Below are 22261 nucleotides of genomic sequence, written 5' to 3'. Positions count from 1 at the left end.
GCTGGACTCTACCCAGAACTAGGAGCCTACTGACCTAAAAGTGTAGGGTATTAACTAACAGCCTTTCTTAAACAGAATTATTAGGCAAAATACAGTTGGACACAAATATTCTAAAGCTATTAGCAAACAAAATTCTGGAATTTCCTTCCTACCTCTTCTTTTCTTAGAACACATATATGGTGGTTTTATTCATTTAGCAACTATTTATTGAGTGCTGACTATGTACCAGGGGCAAATAGCAGTGAACAAAACAGCTTAAAATATCTGTTCTCACAGAGCTTCCAGATGAGCTTTATTCTGTGCAGAATGAAGATGTTTTTTGTATATTAGAAGATGGAAGGTGCTCGGCGGGGAGGGGGATAAAAAGGCTGAGGCCATGATCTCACGGTTCGTGAGTTCGAGCCCCATGTTGGGCTCTGTGCTGACAGTTAAGAGCCTGGAACCTGCTTTAGATTCTGTGTCTCCCTCTCTCTCTCTGCCCTTCCCCAGCTTGCACTCTATCCCTCTCTCTCTTTCTCTCAAAAATAAATAAAACATTTTAAAACTTAAAAAAAAAAAAAGATAAGCACTTAGGGAAGGTGATCTCAGAGCAAAGTCCCAAAAGAGGTGACAAAATGAGCTGGGCAGTATCTGGGGGATGTGCCAAGGCAGTTCCCTGAGATGGGAGCAGTGCTGGCATTTTGAGGAATAGCAAGGAGGCTGGTGTGGCTGGCGCTGAGCAAATGAGGAGAGGAGGGTGAAGAAGCCATGGGGAGCAAATCACCCACATTCTCGTCAGACTTTCCAAGTATTACTGGTTTTGCCACCCAGCTTTAGGACAGATAAAGGTAAGTTGTTTATAAAAATTGCAATTGTCAGCAAATAAACTGAAAAAAAAATTTTCTAGCACATTAATAGCATGAAACAGTATAAGAAAGGAAAGCAGTGTGACTGGGAGTTACAGGGTAGAAATGTAAACATTTCACTCATGAAGAATTTAAATATCACTTACCCAAAGGACAGGGTGAACCACACAATTGTAAGCTTTATTGTATTTTCCCTGACTGGATAGTTGAAACATCTCATAAAAGTCAACCAAATCTGTGAAATATTCAAGAGTTAGTTTTCTTTCACATCAGCCAGTCAACCCACTCCCCAACCCCTCCGCCAGTTATTAAAACACTGAGTTTTCTTCCTGCCAGATTCATTCCATCTTAAAATGTAAAAGCTGAAGGAAACCAAAGTATAGGAAACCAAATTGTGCAAGTTTCACCTTTTAGCTTCCTGGAGACCAATGGACAAAGTAACCCAAGGCTTCAGTGCACCCCATCCCTGCCAAGACTCCATGCCTAGCACTTTCCCTTCCCGAAGATGGAATGTCTTGGCTAACCTGCTTACACCAAGTGTGGGGTATTAGGTGTCCTGGGTAGTGTGGGAAGTTTTACCTTTTCACCTGGTGCTAGTGGTGGAATTAGGTGTTCTGGGAAGAAGTGGGCACAGCTCTTCTCATGGAACCATTACAATCAACCCTGCTTCTGCAACCTCAAATGCAACATGTTGGAGGTGCCTGCATGGCCCAGTTGGTTAAGTGTCCGACTTTGGCTCAGGTCATGGTCTCACAGTTTGTGGGTTCAAGCCCCACATCAAGCTCCATGTTGGGCTCCGTGCTGACAGCTAGGAGCCCGAAGCCTGCTATCGGATTCTGTGTTTCCCTCTCTCTCTCTCTCTGCCCCGCCCTGACTCGTACTTTGTCTCCCTTCCTCTCTCTCTCTCTAAAAAAAAAAAAAAAAAAAAAGCAAAATGTTGGGCAGCACGTCAGGGCAGGCTTTTTACTTACTCCATAGAGTTCTGTGCGGATCCGAACAAAACACCTCCGGTACCATGTTCCTGTGTCACTCTCAATTTCAATCAGCTCATCTATTTGTTTTGGGGTTTTGATTCTGTTCACCTGTAAAGAGTGACAGAGTGAAAAGTGCTGAGTTCTCTGAAGGCTTATAATTTGTTTTGAAAGAAGCAAAACCCAACTCCTGCAGAAAGTAAGCAGATGTTTGATAATCACTCCATTCATATATAAGACACTTGGCACAAGTCTACAGATCCCAACATCACCTAAAAGAAGCGAAAAAAGAATGAATGGGAGGGAGTACCATAGAGCAAAGGGGAAGAACAAGTATGAGAGATACCATATGCAAACATCCTGAGGTGTGAGAGAAAACAATGGACTGGCTGACTACAAAGGGTTTGAGACTCCCAAAGAACAGTTCAAGGGCAGAGGACAGGGAGTAATGAGGGTTGAATGAAATCAGTGGTAGCAGGGTGGAAAGTAAGGAAGAATGAAGAGTGATATTTATGATGGAGAATGATTGGGCATAGGAATTTCTTGAATATTATGGGGATAAAGGAAAGAAACAAATAGGGGAGTTCTGAGGGTTCTAGTTTTGTGGTACTGGTGGTATCTTCTGATAGAATTTAGTAAAATGAAGAAGCTTGGAGACTCTTACGGTGCTAAGTTTAGACTTAGAAATTCATATTTGAAAGGACACAGAAGGCTATCCACAAAGCCCTTCGATATGCAGGTCCAGAGCTCAGGTGAATTGTCTATTAGGAGACAGAGATGCAAAAAGTTGCTGGGATCACCTAAGGAAAGTATACGAGGTTAAAAGAGAAGTTAGTTGAAAATAGAGTTGTGGAAAACAATATTTAAAGTAGGGGCATAGGAAGAGGAGCTTAAAAAGGAGGCCTTGGAGGAATGCATGCAGATTCCCAGTATTGTAGGCATAGTAGAGAAAAGGACAAATTTGTCATGGTGGAATCATGTAATGACTTTGAAAGTCACATAAGAAATGACTTCGAGATTATCCTTTCTTTTGGAGTGTTTCCTTCTATTCTCACCTGACCTAGTAACAGCATGGAATGCCATGTGTGGACTTGGTAACTCAAACGTTCTGGAAGAAAGGGCAGGCATGTAGCACAGTGAAGCCCTTCTCAGAGGACCCTTTGGTAAAAGGGTTTATTCTCATCTTGCTACGAAGGGTTAAGTGATGCTGAGTATCTAGATGATGTGTCAAGATTCCTCCAGCCATGTGAGACTTTCATTTAAAAAAATTCTTCCTCTGTTGTGCATCTACTTAAAAGAAGGGCCTATTCTAAAACTTCCAGGTCCTCAATGGAGGACATCTATTACTGGTCTTCATTTCTCCATTAGATTGCATAAAAATTTTTGCTAATGAAGAATCTGTGATAATTTAGATAAAGGCCAAGCTGGAGCCTATATTTCCATTATGAACAAATCATTTCCTAATGAAATGAATAAATAAGACGTCAGTGTATACTTAACGAGGGACTAGGTCATATGTTTTGAGATCTATTGTTGACGTCATTTATAAGACACTGAAGATCTTGTTTATGCCCACCTCATGTCTTTTGGTATGTCTGCCAAAACATTATTAGTCAAATTGTATGCCTGCCTATGTAAAAAGGTTGAAAAACCATTGTTCCTTCCAAAAAATTCTATGCATCCAATTTTCAATAATTTGGGCTATCACTCCCCATTGAGAATAAACTCCTTAACTAGAAGATGTAAGAGCATTCCATGCAGAGTGAACTGCACCCACAAGGACAGTGAATGCAACATGTCTCAGTGAAATGGAAATATGAGGAATTGAAAGCTAAGTATAGCTGGTACAGAGAGAGAAAAAAAATCCACAATCTGGCCTTTTCAGGAAAGGTTTCCTGGTCTCTGGCATAGAGGATTCACTGAGAAGCAGGTACTCACCGAGAAGACTTTCTCAGGCTGACCCCGGGCTCTCATGTTTGTGTCATGAATTAGCTTCAGAATCATCCAAGCTTCATCATGTTTTCCAATCTAAGAAATGCAAATAGACAGTGAGATGCTAAAAGAGGAAACCCTTAGATTCCATGTTTTTCCCATAACCATCTTGTGTTGCCAGATCAAACTGGGTGTAACTGGGCAAATGGCAGACCCCACCGAATATCCTTAAGTACATTAGCAGTTCAGCAGATGTGCGTGCCCATAACTAGAAAGAGCATCTTCTACTCCTAAAATCTCACGTATAAAAAAAGAAGACAGAGTCTCTTCACTGAGTGAAGGGTTACTTGCCTAGGGAGGAACATTAGTGCTTTCTGGCTACAAGACAGCTTTTTCATGCACTGGTCCTTTAAAGTATGTCTCCTTGAAGCCAACCCCTCCATAGCCCCATACCAGCAAGGGAAAATGTACCTCCCATAGAGGCAAACACACTACCCTAGAATTCACAAGGAACTCTTTCCAGTGTATGTGGCCTCCTTGAATATTTGTAGTACTACGTGTTACCTCCAACAAGAACCGTGGGCTTTCAGGCATGAATGTGAGGGCCACCACCGAGGAGACACAGGGAAGCGCGCAGACTATCACAAACACCCGCCAACTATGAAACTGGTAGGCTGACCCCATGCTGAAGCTCCATCCTGGAAAAGGAAGAAGAGAAGAGTGAAGGTCAGTGCCTCTCAGACCACCTGCTGGGAAGGCAAGGACCCTGCCATCACCGTGGGTGTCCACACTGCAAATTTATTAGTTGAGTCTTAATACAGAAGAATTAGCCAATCTGGGGATTAGCCATAGAGACCAGCTCAGCTTTGCAACCACCAATAGGAGTGGTGCAAGAAAAACCAAAGGCGTCAGGGCTTAAGTATGGGGGTGCGTGGGTGCTTCTGTACAACCAATCCCAAAGGCCATGATGAATTAATTTGGAATACTTTTTTCTAACAGACCACTGTGCTGGGCATGTTCGGTTTTCTCCTCCAGATCACTGCCCACTCCTCTCCACCTGGTGGGGGCCAGAAAACAGACCACTATGGAGGGCATCAACTGGCTCCCTTGCCCATTGGCTTCCATTACGTTTGGATAAAGGAAGCAGGGGCAGGGGAGCAGAGAGTGTGGGCAGGACACTTACATCCCTTGTTTCCCTTTTCCCTTGCCATGGCTGGGTGGAGGTTTGGTATTTGTTATCCTCGCCCTCTGGGACCTTCGTCTACAGCCATAGCTCTTGTCAACTTCTGGCAGTCCCACCCTCCTCTTGCCCTCTGACATCCCAGTGGGTACAAGATGTCCTTCTGCCACTAGCTCCTAGGTGCTTTATTATTCCCTACCAGTTTCTTTTAACTGTTTTCACAAGACTCTTTAGTAACCCCTTGAGAGGGTATCATTGGTCTGCTGCCCAGCACCCTGCCCAGTACAATTATTAAGAAATGGCTATCGTGGTATCTCTCCATATGCACATGCTCTAAAATAGATCAAGAGAATTTTAAATTTCTAGATAGTATTTTTACTATAATATAATAAAAACAAGTATCATGGGATACAAATAGAAATCTCTTTAAGAAGTAAAAGGAAGCTAATATTTGGATGAATACAGAATGGCTGAAACCTATATTCAAACATGATTCTAAAGGACAAATAATAAAGGATATAAAATCTAATTGAAAACAGAGAGGAAATGTACAGATGCATAGATGAATTATATTAGGCAAAACTTTAGTTTTTGGCATTGCTTAGTATTTATAAGGCCTTGTGTAAACAAAAGTAGGGCATTCTACACCCCACCCTTAAAAGAGCAATGTAATCATTCATTATTTACACAAGAGCCAAGTGAGATTCTGAGGGTGACAACTTCCTCCAAGCCACAAAGCTGAAGTAACATATCATGATTGTCCAACATGATTTGAGGCCACACCTAGCCTCATGTATGCACACTCACTCATAAACACTGAATTTGTTGACAAATGACATAGACATCAGGAACATGCTATATCAATCCTAGATTAATAAACATTATCTGGGAATTTAACACACGAGGGCTATATGGACTGATAAATTAACCACATGATAAACTTCAGGTGGGGATGCACTCTCAGTGTTTTACTTAGCAGAAATGCAAAGGTCTCAAACAGCCAAAAACACAGAAGAAATTTTATGATGGAACAAAGAAAACATACTGTATTCACTTCACATTTGATCTAAGAACTTCTCATAAAGAAGGTCTTTTTACAAAAGATCTAGATCCTATTATTTTACACACTGGATGAAAAAGGAAAGCTTCAGATGGCTGAGTGAAGCAAATGCAATGTTTCACATGTCAGGCTAGAGCACAGAACTGTATCACACTAGTGGATAGAGCAGGGAACTTGTGATGGAGTAATGCTCCCTCTCTGCCCAAAGATGTCCTCCTCTTCACGCCTAGACCTGCGACTATGTTCCCGTATTGGCAAAGTTACCTTGCAGTTGTGATTCCATTGAGTATCTTGAGGGATAATGATTATGTCACAGAGTTGGGCCCCTGCCTACATGAGCAGAAGAGCCTTTTCATAAGACAAAGAGAGAGAAAGAGATGTGATGAGGAAAGTCAGAGGTGAGCTTAAACAAAGATCTGGAGATGCTACAGTTCTGGCTTTGAAGACGTAGAAGGGACCACGAGCCAAGGAATGGAAGTGGCTTGCAGAAGCTAGAAAAAGCAAGGACATGTATTCTCTCCTCGAGCCTCCAGAAGCCCTTGCCAACTCATCTAGACTTCTAACCTCCAGAATTTGAGGATAATAAATTAGCGCTGTTTAAAACCAGTAAGTTTATGGTGATTTCTTACAGCGGCATGAAGAAAGCAGTACACTTCTCTTTGCGGTTACAGCTTTACGGCTTACTTGATTGATAGCACTTAAAGAATTTTAGCTTTTCTCTATGAAACCTCAGGCCCCTTGCTTTGGCTGGCACTTCTCCAGATACCTCTCTGGTGACTTCAGTCTCCTTCTCGACAGCTGGTCCTGGTATCTATTGCCCGTCACTCCTGCTGCTCCCGGACATCACAGCAGTGCTGGAAGAGACTGGTTGCAGTGTGATTCCAGTTGAGCACTCCTCAGCCCACAGAGGAAACTGGACTACAAACGGAATCTAAACCTAGAGGAGAAGGAGCTGGTGCAGAGTCTGACTCTCCTCAGCTGAAAATGCAGTTTCTTCGGGTGGATTCTTTTGTCCAGCAGCCTAAGCTTAGCCTATTCATTGTGTTTTAGGTCATTCTCTACTTCGTTAGCTGTGAGGCTGGTCTTTTGACTCCCTGATTGGGGTGTACGCGCGCGCACACACACACACACACACACACACACACACACACACACTGTGGTCTTGCTTTACATAAAGGGTGTGTGGTCCACTCATTTATCTCTCCATTTTTTTTTTTTTTTTGGCAGTATGCATCCCCCAGCCTCCAAAACTCTTCTGCACCCTTTTTAGGTCTCTCTTCAAATCTCCAGTCATCTACTCCATTCCTTGCACTTGACCCTACCTCCTGTTTTCTTTGAGAAAACAAACACAGAGAGAACCACATGCCTCTCATCTTCTCATTCCTGAATCCCCCCACCTGCCCACTCCTGTCCGTGCCCTCTGCCTTCCCTTAGGAGCATGTGCAGTTCATCTGTGGAAACCAATCCAAGGTCAACCTGTCCACGTCGCTCTGGAGCCCAACCTTCTCTCTATCAAGGACAGAACTCTTGTAGTTATCTATCTCTCCTCTCTGGCCCTCATCATGGTGATTTCCACCTTACTCAGTGGGTCATTTCCTCAGCATACCCATCTCCCCAGTCTAAGAAAAACCCTGTCTTGACCCCTACATACGTCTCCGGTCATATGGCTCCTCCTCTGTCCCCATCATGGCAAATTGTTCTCAAAAGAATGGTCTATAGCAACTCTACCCACTTTCTCACCCAAAATTCTCACCCCAAATAGGCTTATTCCCCCAAATTCAAAAGAAATTGTGTCAATCAAGGTCATCTGTCTTGCCAAATTTAATGGTCACTTCTCTGTCCTCTTCTTAAAGTCTCTCAATCGTTCCATATAGTTGACCATTATCTTCCCTTGGAAGAACTTATTCCCCTTGTCTTACTTGTCACTACATGTACTAGTTTCCTTCTCACCTCACTGACTTCCTTTCAGTTTTCTTAATGGCTCTTTCTCTGACTAGCTCCCCAAATATTGATTGTCAGTCCTCTTTTCTGGCTACAGGTTCTCTCTAGGCAGAGTCATGGATTTCCATGACTTTAAGGACCATCTGTACACCATTGTCTCTGAAATAAAGACTGTTTTCTCTCTAGAGCTCCAGAAACCCATCTCCATCGTATCGAATGGGCATCTCAAAGTTACTGTGTCCAAAATGGAACTTGTGATTTCCTGCTCTGCTACCAAAGAAAAGTCTTGTCTTTCCTTCAAGATTTCTCTTTCAGCAAATGATACACTGCCAGCCACCCAGATAGTCATGCCAAAACCGGGACCGCATCCTCGACTCCTCTTTTTGCCTCACCACACTCAAGCTCCAATCTCTCAGCAAGTTTCATCTCTCCGATAGACCTCAAAGCCACCCACGTCTCCACCTCTCCCTGGCACCACAGAGCCCCTAGCTGGCAATACTGTACTCATGACCTTCAGCGTGAGCCTCTCTCCTCTCCTTCCCTCTCCTGGTGTGCCACAGGCCTCTCTCCTGACAGCAGCCAGACTTATCCTGTTAAAATGTCAACAAGAGCTTTGGACTGAATCCAAATGCCTTGCCATGGTCTCAACAGATCCAACAGAAACACACCCCTACTCCTTACCTGAGCTCACCTTCTGCGGGCCCCCTTGCCCTCTTGGCCCAGTTCCATCTTCCTGCTGCCAGTTCTTTGAACATACACAGCTTAATCCCACCTTAGGGGCTTTGCCTTGTTTCCTTGAGCCTGGCCATACATTTGAAAAAATGTGTGTCATAGCTTTTCTATGAGTTTTGAAAGTGAGAGGGTCTTTCAGGCAATCTCATCCTCAGTGTAGTTCCCTCAGGCTCTTTGCATGTGATATTTTCCCTGCCAAGGCTACTCTGCCTGAATATTTGCATGCACTGATTACTCCTTCGCACCTTCCAGGTCAATTTAGGGTTATCTGTCTCTTCAGAGAGGCCAGCCACTCAAACCCACTCTCCATCTCCAAGGCCAGTTTTATTGTTTCCACAGCACAAAGCTGTCAAGTGCATTGATTCATTTACATGTTTACTATATGTCTCTCTCCCCATCATGAGAGTAGGAACTTGGCTTTTCTCCCTTACCAATATAGTCTCAGTGTCTACAGCAAGACCTGGTCCATAGAATAATGTTCTTTAAATATCCGCTAAATGAAAGCACACTCTCTCTCTCTCTCTCACAGTGTGTGTGTGTACATGAACCCTTGAAAAATCATGGCAGGCTAGTAAGACTTATTTTCTGTTGTTATTTTTTAAAGTTTACTTATTTATTTTGAGAGAGAGAGAGAGACAGAGCACAGGATCCAGGGAGGGGCAGAGAGAGGGGGAGAGAGAGGATTCCAAGCAGGCTCCACCTTGTCAGCACAGAGCCTGATGCAGGGCTCCAATTCACAAACTGTGAGATTGTGACCTGAGCTGAAATCAAAGAGTCAGACGCTTAGCCGACTGAGCCACCCAAGCGCCCCTCTTTTGACATTTAAAAAATTCACACTGAAGAGCAAAACAACATTGATTCACTTTTTCAAATTAAATTAGTAATTTATGTACTGTAAAATTGATTACTTTTCCCGTTATATGGTTCTACACGTTTGATCAACATACAGTCACGTAACCACCATCATAATCAAGATGCAGAGCAGTTCCATCGCCCTAAAACATCCTTCCCTCCCTAACCCCTGACAACCACTGGCTGTTGTCCGTATAGTTTGGCTCCTTCAAGAAGCTCATATGAATGGAATCATACTGTCCACAGCTTTTGGAATCTGGCCTAATACACTTAGAATAATGCCCCCACGCAGATTGTCGCACCTATCAATACTTTGTCCCTTTTCACAGCTGACTACAATTCCCTTGTGTATGGAATACATCCCAGATTGTGTACCCACTCTCCAGCTAAAGGACCGTGGGATTCTTTCCTGTTTCAGGTGATTATAAATAAAGCATCTGCCAACATTTCAGACAGGTTTTTTTCATCCCTAAGTCTTCTTTTTTCTTGTGTAAATACCTAGAAGCGGGTTAGTTGACTCATAGGATATATTTATGTTTAGTTTTATAAGAAACTGCCGAACTGTTTTCCACAATGGCCATACCACTTTACATTCCCTTCAGTAGTGTGTGAGGGTTCCAGCCGCTTCTCATCTTTCCTACCATCCCTTTTTGGTCAGTTTAGGGTTTTTGTTTTTGGGGGTTTTTATTTGCCATTCTAATAGGTGTATAGTGGTATTTCACCACAGTTTTAATTTGCATTTCCTTGCTGCCTAGTGATAACTTTAACTTACTTTGTTTATTCACTCAAACTCACTGAGCACCTATAAATGCAGGCCACAGGCTCCACAGTGTGGAGGCTAATAAGACTTACTTTCTGCCCTCGACGAGTTCTAGTCTGGTCTAAGAGGCAGATGTTAGCTAACGCAAGAAACAGTACCACCCAAGCTAGAACAGGTTATGAAGAAAGCATGGTTGGAGTTCAGAAGAGGCAGAGGCACCTACCCAAAGGAGTATTTTCCTCAGAGCCTCAGCCAAATTTCTTTTCTGATTTGGGTCCTGAACAAAGAGCTAATGCTTCAACTTCTAACATCCAAGTTAGAGAAACAATTCAAATCAATACTTAAGAAGTGGGGGTACCTGGGTGACTCGGTCAGTTGGGCGTCCGACATCAGCTCAGGTCATGATCTCAAGGTTTGTGAGTTCGAGCCCCACGTGGGGCTCTGTGCTGACAACTTGGAGCCTGAAACCTGCTTCAGATCCAGTGTCTCCCTCTCTCTCTGTGCCTCTCCAGCTCACGCTGTCTCTCTCTGTCTCTCAAAAATGAATAAATGTTAAAAAAATAAAAAATACTTAAAAAGTGGATGAGAATTGCCAAGACAGGTTGTGTCATCCCTGGTCCCTAACTCTTTTCTTTTGAATTACAATCGTCTGACCTGGAGAGGAGGAGGACAGCTCCCAAGTGGGAGGAGGGAGTCCTAAGAAGGGGGTCCATTGCTACTCCCCTTTTAGGACATGTCCCTGCAGGAGGCGGGTCAAGGACTGATGGATGATATTCCATGACTTGAATAAGGGACAGACACAGTGGAGCTTTGAGGAATTGCTGTGCAGATGCTTTGTTAAACTAAAATACCGTTGTCTGGATCAAAAAGGAATAAAAGAATGAAGTGGTAAGACACTGACTGCTCTAGTTATTTAGCCATGATTTCTCAGGACTCCTCCCCAGCTCTATTTCAAGATGGCTTAAATTTGAGTTTGAGAAGAATACAAAACCTGAACCACAAACATCAGGATGTGGGGAGATGTCAACAGGAGTGAAGGACTGGAATATGAAACCAAGCCACATGCAACTAGGAAAGTGGGTTGTTGTTTTAGGACACTCAACTGCACTTAGAATATGGATTCTCTTAAATGAACCCTCTCTGTTGGCACCATGCTTTTCTTGTCTTTAAAAAAAAAAAAGATTCTTGTGTAGGTGGTAGTTCTAATCATCCTTTGGACTTTGTTAAACAAATACCCATTAAAATGTCATACTGAGGGATTTATCTACATATAATGTAAATTCCATACAAAGAAGGACCTCAATTAGGGTACTACAGAAAGCAGTTACTGCATAGCACTAATCAGTGTGTCGCTAATAAGAGCATTATGTGTCCTGCATAATAATCAAGGCAATTTACAAGCCTCAAGCCGATGTGCTCTCAGACTGCAGAAGCCAGCTGCCTCCCCAGTTGTGTGACTGTCTGAAATCTTTCAGGGTACTGAGGCAGAAGCATGGGATGCATGTGGAAGAAGAATGCTGGCTTTCACGTTCTTTTTTGGGCTTAGTCTCTGATGCACTGGGGAATGAGCACCTACTTGACTGATCAATATTTGGTTGCCCGTTATGTGATATTATTATAATGCAGTCTTTGATACGAGGGCCAATTTTAGGTGCAAGACACAGATTCAATGTTCTAAAACATTAACCATCAATGTTAATAACAAATAAATATTCTATGTGAGATAGTTTTTAATAGCTAAGAAGTAAATCACCTGTATTTATTTGTCAGTGGTCTTCACCCACAAGGCATACAGACAACTAAAATTCTCTTTGGAAAAGCAGCTCAAAATTCATTTTCTCAAGCGGCCAACAAATGTACTAAGAGAACAATGACCAGATGAATTTCTGATTTTAGTCCTAGAAATAAAATCGTATCCTCTCAACAGGTCACTGGTTTACTATATAAATACTATCTAATCAATATGAAACATTAACACTTGGCTAGAAACTCAGGTTGTCATGCAACTAATGTCACCTGTGACTTTACAACCAGATGTAGCTGGACAGTCCCTGTTGCTCATAGCAGAGATTTTCACCTTCTCTTCATTTGTGTAAAAAAAAAAAAAAAGAAGAAGAAAAAGAAGCAGGAGGAGGGGAAAAGTTAAATAAGCCATGGACAACCATGCAAAGCACACCATATAGCAATTGGCAAAGTATGAGGTAGATCTTTCTGAACTGATATGGAATATGTCCAAGTTACACTGTTCAGTAAAAAAAAAAAAGTTCTTTTCCAAGCAGTGTAAATACTAATGATTTCATTTTTATACACACATAAAACATACTTTATCTACAAAACAAGTGAGAAGAAAACATACTATTTTATTTTTATTTCATTTTTCAAATGTTTATGTTAGGGAGGGAGAGAGAGAATGTGGGCAGGGGAGAAGGGCAGAAGAAGAACGAGAGAGACTCTTAAGTGTGGAGCCCAAGGCAGGGGTTGATCCCAAGACCCTGGGATCATGACCTGAGCCAAAATCAAGACTCAGATGTTTAACCAACTGAGCCACCCAGGTGGGCCTTTATTTTATTGTATTTTTAAATTTTTCACTAAACTATTTTAACCGGCTACTCAGGGTAAGGAGTGGGCACGAACAGAGGACTTCCACTTTTGGCATTATCTGTTTAATTTGAGTATTGTATCACTTTGTAATACCTTTTATTCAGAAAAGGAGAAAAAGCTTTTCAAAGAATTGTAAGCCTTTTATTTTTCTGAAGTACAGGTGTGAGGGGAAGAGAGAAAGGATAAGGAAAGTGGAATGATAATTGTGACACTATTCAGTATCCATAGAATTTTTGGAGCTAAATCAAGGTTGACTGTGGTTGTGATGAATCTAAATAATGCCACTACAGTGTTCATTTATGGATAGCAATGAGAAAGCACCAGAGACTACCTTGGTGTCTCCAGGTGGGAAAGAAAACCATATTCACAGACCTTTGATCTTTGAAGTGGTAACTCTAGTCATACTCTAACTTTGGATTCTAGGGGCAGAGGCCAGCTGTGTCCTGAGCCACAATCAAGCGGCACTACTGCCAACATTGATACACAAAGCTATCACAAGAAAATAAAGTGGCAGGGATCTGCCTGCGGCACATTGAAAAGTGAGAGCCATTTCAACGGGAATTATACACCCCAGGGAAAGGGCCCAAGGGTTCAAGTCCAACTAACTGCATTAGTCATCTGTCTGTAAGAGTAGGCACAAGCAGAAGCTTATTTTTCCTACTAGTTTCTCTATTTCTGTTTCTGAGCTCTGGTCCTACCATTTGGAATGCACAGAGTAAGTGGTCAACAGCAGAAGGAAGTCACATTACGCTTCTGGTTCCTGAGTGTGACTTGTCACCCTAACCATGCTTTCAAAAAGCAAATTTCCTTGTGGCTTTTTCTGAAGTTGATTTATTTATTTTGAGAAAGAGAGAGAGAGAATAGGCAAGGGAGGGACAAAGAGAGAAGAGGAGAGAGAGAATCTCAAGCAGGCTCCATACTGTGAGTGCAGAGCCCAATGAAGGACTCCATCTCACAAGAACCATGAGATCATAACCTCAGCTGAAATCAAGAGTCAGATGCTTAACCAACTGAGCCAGTCAGTCACCCCTACCTGGTGGCTTTTGGAAGTCAGAAATTCTTGGGCTTATTTTTCAAGGTTATTTTCTTCTGTTATAGTTTCTGTGAGTGCTTCAAATATGAAAAGAGTGAATGAGAGAACTTCCAGAAAGAATGTCTGCTGCATGTATGATTCATTCAAACATGGTGTTTCCCAAGCTCCAGTGAAAGAAATGAGTCCAAGGGTTTGAAAAAAGCTGATAGCATAAACTGTGTGTGTGTGTGTGTGTGTGTGTGTGTGTGTGTGTGTTTCTGAGTTCAACAAAGGTCCTTTGGGATTTTCTTTTGTAGACAGACAGTAATATAATATGATAATGTAGGTCAACTAAAGTTTTATCTAAGATTTTTACGTAAGTATATACTACAGTAGCCTATAAAATTGGCAAATTTTGACCACATGCAAATGAAGCTAATATCATGAATGCATATACAGGCTGTTCATTACTTTATAAATATACATTGCTATATATATTCATATTTATTGTGGATAAATATGAATTATAGCATATCTTTTTTTTAACATTAAGATTTGAGAATCAGATTTGAGAATTATCTGGCAAATATTTTAAAGCAACCATCATAACAATGCTTCAACAAGAAAATTGAATTTTTAAATAGATGAGAACCTACAAAGTCTTTTTAAAAATCTTTTATTTAATTTACTTTTTTACTTTACATCCAAGTTAGTTAGCATTTAGTGCAACAATGATTTCTAGAAAAGATTCCTTAATGCTCCTATCTTATAGCATATCTTATAAGCACATACTGACTTTCCTTCTCTATTTTACTAGCATAAATATTTATTTAAAATCAACTATATGTGTTTTCAGGTTTATATTAATATATAAACTCTTATGGAAGCTGATGCCCAGTCTTAGGAAACTGAAGAGCAAACAAGACTACATGTTGGGAAGTCTTACATTAGGGAGAACGTTGAGCTAAAAGACTCTAAAGCTCGTTGTAGGGCTAAGCTTCTCTCTGATTCTAAGATCTTGTGCCTAGGACAGAAGAAACCGTAAGAAATTCTTTCTGGAGTTCAGACCCATGATAATGAAGCACTTTCAAACTTTACAAAATAAAAGTAAACAAACTTGTGAACTTAAACTGCAGCTAGTTCTGACACAAATGCCCAAAGGCTGGGAGGGGACTCATGGCAAAAGAATAATACTTCTTCTATTTATTAGTAACTGAGTCTGCTTTTAAAGTAGCTGTCCTTAAAATCCTTTAAAATTGTTTTTTAATCACAGTATAGTAAATGCACAATGGTATATACATTCGTTTCAGGTGTGCAACCTAGCGATTTGACAAGTCTGTTCCTTATGCTGTCCTCACCACAAGTGTAGCTGCTGTCTGTCACTGTGCAGTGCTTTTATGATATCATTGACCATATTTCCTATGCTGTGTCTTTTGTCCCCATGATGTATTCACTCAGTAACTGGAAGCCTATGTCTCCCTCTTCCCTTCACCTGTTTTACCCATCCTGGCACCCCCCTCCCCTTTGGCCACCATGGATCTCTTTCTCCTTTTTGTTTTTTAGATTACACATACATGAAATCGTATGGAATTTGTATCTCTCTGGCTTATTTTACTTAGCATAACGCCCTCTAGGTCCATCCATGTTGTCAAAAATGGCATAATCTCATTCTTTTTATGGCTGAGTAATATTCCATCGTATATATACCATACCTTCTTTATCCATTCATCCATTGATGGATACTTGGGTTGTTTCCATATCTTGGCTATTATAAATAGTGCTGCAATAAAAACAGGGGTGCACATATCTTTGTGAGTTAGTGTTTTCATTTTCCTTGGGTAAATACCCTGTAGTGGAATTGTTGGATATGAGATCTCTATTTTTAATATTTTGAAGAACCTCCATATAGTTTTCCACAGTGGCTGTGCCAATTTTCACATGCATCAACAGAGCACAAGGCTTCCCTTTCCTCCACATCCTCTCCAACACTTGTTTCTCATCTTTTTTATTTTATCCATTCTGACAGGCATGAGATGATATCTCATTATAGTTTTCATTTGCATTTCCCTGATGATTAGTGATGTTGACCATGTTTTCATGTGTCTGTGGGCCATCTGTATGTCTTTGGGGAAAAACATCTCTTCAGGTCCTTTGTATTTTGTTATTGTTTTTTTGGTTTTTTATTTTTTTATTTTATTATTTTTTTGGTTTTGAGTTGTGTAAGTTCTCTATATATTTTGGATATTAATCCCTTATTAGATATATCATATGTATACATCTCCCATTCAGCATGCTGCCTTTTTGTTTTACTGACAATTTCCTTTGCTTGCAAAAGCTTTTTATTTTGGTATAGGCCCAGTTGTTTGTTTTTGTTTCCCTTGCCTCAGGAGACACATCTACAAAAACGTTTCTATGCTCCATGTCAAATTATTGCCTATGTTTTTTTTTAGGAGTTTTATGGTTTCAGGTCTCACAGTTAGGCCTTTAATCCATTTTGAATTTATTTTTGTGTATGGTGTAAGTAAAATACTTTTTTTCCCCTAAACAGTGCTCCATACAACTTCAGGGCCCCTATTCTATTCCACATCAGGACTTCTTTTTGTTCTTTGCACATAGCCTCACCAAGATCTTGCTCATGATCAACAAAAGCTCTCTGCCCTTTCCGTGAAGATTTTCAATGATGTGGCACAAAAATACTAATGGAATCCATTCTTAGGTGAAAGATCTTTCCTCAGGGTGGGGATAAGGAGAAGGCCATAATATTTCCAGTGTTATGACAACAGAGGTCATCCTGAGTGCTCCATGTCGCTGATGCCAAAGGTCATACTCATATGTCTTTGCTAACTGTCGATCTGTCTACCTGCTTCTTTTTTCCAGCCCTGTTTCTTGCCGTGGAGTCTCTGATCCAGAACAAATCATTTAACACTTGACAAGTTAAACAGATGCTTAGTTCATGATTCAAGCCCAAAATGACCCTTAGATCTTTGTCATTGATGTCAAAGAAATTCCATGCTAATGGGCTGGGAAATACATGCAACCACATGACCTGGGAGCTCTGGTTTCCAGGCCTTCTGCCTCAAGGAAGGGCACATCACATGACCCTTCTAAGTCCAGGGGACGGCAATACAACTCTGGAGAGGTCCTTATTAGCATAGTAGCCCCATTGCCAGATATTGCTCACTTGTATCCATTTTAACACCAGTGAGAGAACAACCTTCACATCATATCAGGTTCCTGAGACTAACTGACACCAGATGCTTCCTGAAAGGCCCTTGCCCAAGTGGAGGCACTCAACCTTCCTCACAGCCTTTCACACCAAATATGTGAGAGTCAGCCTCTGCTATCCTGCTTCTTTACATCCAGTTGGGCACTGAGAAATGCAACTCTATTTTATGAATTTCTCGCAAGCCTCTCCCTTTCTCTCCATCCCTGCTTTACTTGAGGCCCTTGTCCTCCCTCACCTGGGCCATCCTCATAGGGCTGATCTGCAGCTGGCCTGGATCTTCATGGCTGCACCCACTGCTCAAATACTGAAGGACGCTCATCATGGGGATTGCCCTGAGCCCTTGCGGTCTTGACCTCTCATGGTAAAGCCACAAAGAGGCAGCACCAGCCTAGCAGCGGCCAGCAGGACCTGGCTCCAGCGCTTTGGTTTTTCTCTCTTCTGAGGGGCCACAGCCCTGTTGCTAATAATTGTAATACTTTCTCTCTCTCTTTTTTTTTTAAATGTTTTATTTATTTCTGAAAGACAGAGAGAGACAGTGTAAACAGGGGAGGGTCAGAGAGAGAGGGAGGTACAGAATCTGAAAACGTCTCCAGGCTCTGGGCTAGCTGTCAGCACAGAGCCCGACGCGGGGCTCGACCCCACAAACTGTGAGATCATGACCTGAGCTGAAGTCGGATGCTTAACTGACTGAGCCATCCAGGAGCCCCAATACTTTCTCTTTTTAATAGAGCTCCAGCTTCCAATCTGCTTAGTCCTAAGATAGAGTCTTCAGCATGACCACAGCGTGACCACAGGCCCTCCAACAGCTGGCTCCTGCCTCTGTCTGCAACCTCATTCCTCATGGACCTCTCCTTCTACCCTTTATTACTCGCAAATACTTTTGCAGTTTCACTTCTCCTTACCCTTGACAATCTGGAGAATTCCTAAACTTTAGTCTTCTATTAACCAAGTAGAGAGAAATGTTCTCTATAAATTCTTCTGGACACACTAAAAGGTATTCACTTCCCCCTCCCAGTGAGTTTTCGTGGTATCCTGTAAATTCCCACCGTGCTTAGCTCAGTGTCTGAGAGCAAAACCCCATGAGAGAGTGATAATTTATCTCCAAGTCTGTTCCTTGAAGCCAGCGGCCACATCTCATTCATCTTTAGTATAAAATGGCAAAGAGTAGCCATTCAGCAAATGCTTATTTAATTACCAGTGAAGAACCCACTCTTGGATGCCTTTATAATCAGAGTTTGCCTACTACATTCCAAAGCGACTTTCTGGAAACATTATCTATCTCCTAATTTTAACTATATGAAGGTTTTTCTTTTTTAATTTTGTTTTGTTATTGATTCCTAACTTAATTTCCTTGTGGTAAGAGCATATGCTTGGTAGTTATCTTGAGATATGCTGGAACTTCCTTTACTGCACTAGAGTGGTCCATTTTTGTTTCTGTTTTCCAGCTTTATTGAGGTATGACCGACAAATAAAAACTGTATTATTATAAAGGTACAATGTGATGATTCAACATATGCATGTTGTGAAATTATTACCACAAACAAGTTAATTCACACATACTTCACCTCCTTTCGGGGGTGGGTCGCAGAGGGAATACTTAAGATCAATGTCTTTGCAAATTTCAAGTGTAAAAAATAGGATTATTAACTATAGTCACCATGATACATACAGCACTATAGACACATTAGATCCCCAGAATTTATTCCTCTTATAATGGAAAGGTTGCACTCTTTGACCCATTTCCCCAGCTTCTAATGATGTATTTTGCCCATAGCCAGACAGGAAAGGGGGCTTCCCTCTAGAACAAAGAATATATTTTCTCATGGACAAACTTAATACAACCCCCCACACAAACTGGATTTCCTTTTGGAAAAAAGAATTCTCAGGAATTAATAAGCTGGTATTTAACTCAAAGAGACACTTCGGACAATACATCTTTAAAGCACGTTTCATTCAGATTGTCTGAAAACAAAACACAGGATCCCCAATCAGTTCAACTATTGGCAGAGACCCAATTCTCTTTTGCCCTTCCTTGATTTATAACCCTGCAGGAGACGTACAAATGCTGTTTCTCCTCACTCAACCATTCCCTTTTGTTCAAAATGTCAGGCAGCTACCCAGAATTAAATTTAACCTTTGCTCCCTGGACAGGCTGACTGCTTGGGTCATTAATCTTGGGCCAGAAAGAAGCTCCTGGCTGCTGCCGACTGTGGAAGTGATTGGTCCTGGTCTGTCCCACGGAATGGTTTACTAGAGCTATGACGCCAGAAAGATCAGACCCAGCGTGATCGTGTCTGACACAAATGCACCGGTTTTTCATTCACTGTCCCCTTCTGTGGCTGCTTCGGAGGCATGATCTCATAACTGAGTCCACACTGACAAAGTCTCATGACTTGTGTCCCAGGACCCAAGCAGATTGCTGTTCTAACAGAGGAATCCATCAAACCAGCTTTGACTGCAAAGCTAGATGCCAGCACTTAGAGATTCACGTGTGGGCTCCCCTTCTGCTTGTGACAGTGTAGCCACTCTGATCACAGTTTTGGTAAAAGATAGGAAGCTTTGAGTATCAACTGCGGCCTCCAAGAGGGACACAGGGGGAGTGGATTCAAGGCCTGCAGCATATTCCTAGAATATTTATAGCACCCCCACCACTCGCCAGGCACCTCACACATATCATCCTGTTTAACACGTCCCACAGTCCTCCTCCCGCCCCCATAGTGTGAACAGATAGATAAAAGCCAGGCCACCAAATTAGATTTCAAAAAAATTTTAGGGGTGCTTGGGTGGTTCAGTTGGTTAAGGGTCCAACTTTGGCTCAGGTCATAATCTCACATTTGTGAGTTCAAGCCCCACATTGGGCTCTGTGCTAACTGTTCAGAGCCTGGAGACTGTTTCAGATTCTGTGTCTCCCTCTCTCTCTGCCCCTCCCCTGCTCATGCTCTGTCTCTCTCTCTCTCTCTCAAAAATAATAAAATAAACATTAAAAAAAATTGTATATATCAGTGTGCCCTATGTAATACACTAAATTATTTCTTGTTTATCTGAAACTCACATTTAACTAGGAACCCTGAATTTTTTTGGTAATGTCTACCAGAAAACATTTGGCAATGTCTGGAAACATTTTTGATTGTCATGAGCTTGGAGGAGGCATTTAGTGGGCAGAGGCCCGGGATGCTGCTAAGTATCTTATAATGCACAGGACAGCTCCCCCACCCCCAAAGAATTATCCAGCCCAAAATGTCAATAGTGCCGAGGACAAGAGATCTGGCTGTAAACCAGTCATTATTTTTGTCTGTGTTAGCAGCAAATTAAACAGAGCTAATAAAGGTAGTTTGAAGCTGGTTTTCAAACATATGATTGGAAACACTTTCAGAAGACTTTAGATTTCATTCCTACATGAAGGCATTTTGTTTTTAAGTTATAAGGTCTTTTTGGGAGCACTTGGGTGACTCAGTCTATTAAGCGTCTGACTCTTGATTTTGGCTCTGGTCATGATCTCATGGTTGGTGAGTTTGAGCCCTTTGTCTGACTTTTCACTGACAGTGTTGAACCTACTTAGGGTTCCCTCCCTCTCTCTGCCTCTCCCCGCTCACACTCCTTCTTTCTCTTAAATAAATAAATGAACTTAAAAAAAGTTACAAGCTCTTTTTCCAATAACTTCGACCTATAGGCCTTGCTATTTTTCTCTTCACATATGTTTAAATGCACCCTAAAAAACAAGTGAACGTGGCACACAGTCAGAAAAGCAAAGAAATGTTTCCCCCTGAGGGTTTTGGGAGAGTGTAGCATTCTCCATCAAAAGATTTCTGATAAATAAGTGGTTATTACTACGAAGAAGATAATAACCATACATATTTTCTAAAGGATCTGTATTCTTGTTTCATAAGGGTAGGGAAGGTTTGCTCTTAACATTACCAGCTAATCTTCAGGAATGGGGAAACAACATCCTTAGTACAAGCATCTGGCTTCGACCCCATGTCCCCACAAGGTCACTCCAGTAAAGCCGGGGCAGTCAGGGGTGGGAGCCCCACATTGGGTCCCACAAACCCTGGACTTAGAAGAACTCTAGAAGGTGTTTGTTCTCTTCAGGGCCCTCTTTGCTCATGCCTCCTGGTGTCCTCCTGTCCATTCCTGTCTATCACCATATACTGGGATACCATCACTCAAGTTCACTGTCTTCTCGCTTATAACTGCCATCCATACACCTCACCTCCTCTCCCTGCAGCGTGGTCTCTTCTCTGCTAGTGCACTGCCCAGTCTCTGGAAGAGGGCTTCATGAAGCCATATCAACAATGAAATGCTTTACTGGAGCCTCAATTTTCCTTCCCTCTCTCCCTTCGCCAGACACTGTCCATGAGTTGTCTTCTGTGTACCTACTGAATATACCTGAGTGGACTGAAAGGCACTTGTCAACCTGGCCCCAGACTGCTTCACCACCTAACCTCCCACCATGCCTCCCCACTCCAGCCCAGCAATGCCCTCCATGGCACTTCTGTGTGCAGTGGAATCACAGGGAATAGTGTTGAAGATGCACATTCCAAGCCTCCACTACCAGAAAAACCCACATTTAGAAGGGCTGGGTTGAGTCCCCAAACCCGCATCTCAAAAACTACCCCAGGTGGTTCTCATGCAGGCGTTCAAGGTCTACACCAGAAAACCAGCTTCCAGTCTTACCCTATTACCTACTCTTCCTCGCATCACCCCGTGATGCCCTTTGTGGCTCAGCCCAGGCTCCTTTCTTCTCACCGTTGTTATCTGCTTACAAAATTCCTTTTCACACTTCCAGGCCCACATCCAATGTTACCTCTCTAGAGCTCCCCACGAATGCAACAGACCTGCCAAGAATTACCAGTTTTGTCTTTAGTAATTCCTGCAAGTGATTTTATGTCCTGCCTCAGCCAGCATTTATCACATATTCCACATGTTTGTTTGTAGTATGTACCCTGCTAAATGGCAGAGGCTGAACATTTCATCTTTAGAATCATGTTAAACAGAATAGAATAAACAACAGGGTACTTTAGATCCAGCCCCAAAGATATTCAAGGTGTAGGTCACCAAATAATTTACAAAGTCATATTGTACCTGGACTTCATCTGTATGTATTATTAGAAATTACACATCTGTAAGGCTTTGTTCCATAACTATTATT

At 41.9% G+C, this 22261-nt stretch overlaps 1 protein-coding gene across 1 annotated transcript in view; it reads right to left on the bottom strand.

Annotated features, from left to right (window-relative positions):
- Nucleotides 1-22261, bottom strand: part of SV2C (synaptic vesicle glycoprotein 2C) — a 207755-nt gene that overhangs the window by 25173 nt on the left and 160321 nt on the right. Inside the window, exons 5-8 of the mRNA XM_039245561.1 lie at nucleotides 4313-4446; nucleotides 3755-3844; nucleotides 1817-1927; nucleotides 992-1080 (exon numbers count right to left, since the gene is read on the bottom strand). Of these exons, the coding sequence (XP_039101492.1) occupies nucleotides 992-1080; nucleotides 1817-1927; nucleotides 3755-3844; nucleotides 4313-4446 (424 nt within the window). The remainder of the gene's footprint in view (nucleotides 1-991; nucleotides 1081-1816; nucleotides 1928-3754; nucleotides 3845-4312; nucleotides 4447-22261) is intronic.

This window comes from Hyaena hyaena, unplaced genomic scaffold, assembly GCF_003009895.1.
Source record: "Hyaena hyaena isolate Hyena2069 unplaced genomic scaffold, ASM300989v1 scaffold_260, whole genome shotgun sequence".
Taxonomy (NCBI): domain Eukaryota; kingdom Metazoa; phylum Chordata; class Mammalia; order Carnivora; family Hyaenidae; genus Hyaena; species Hyaena hyaena.
This window is presented reverse-complemented; position numbering and strand designations above follow the sequence as displayed.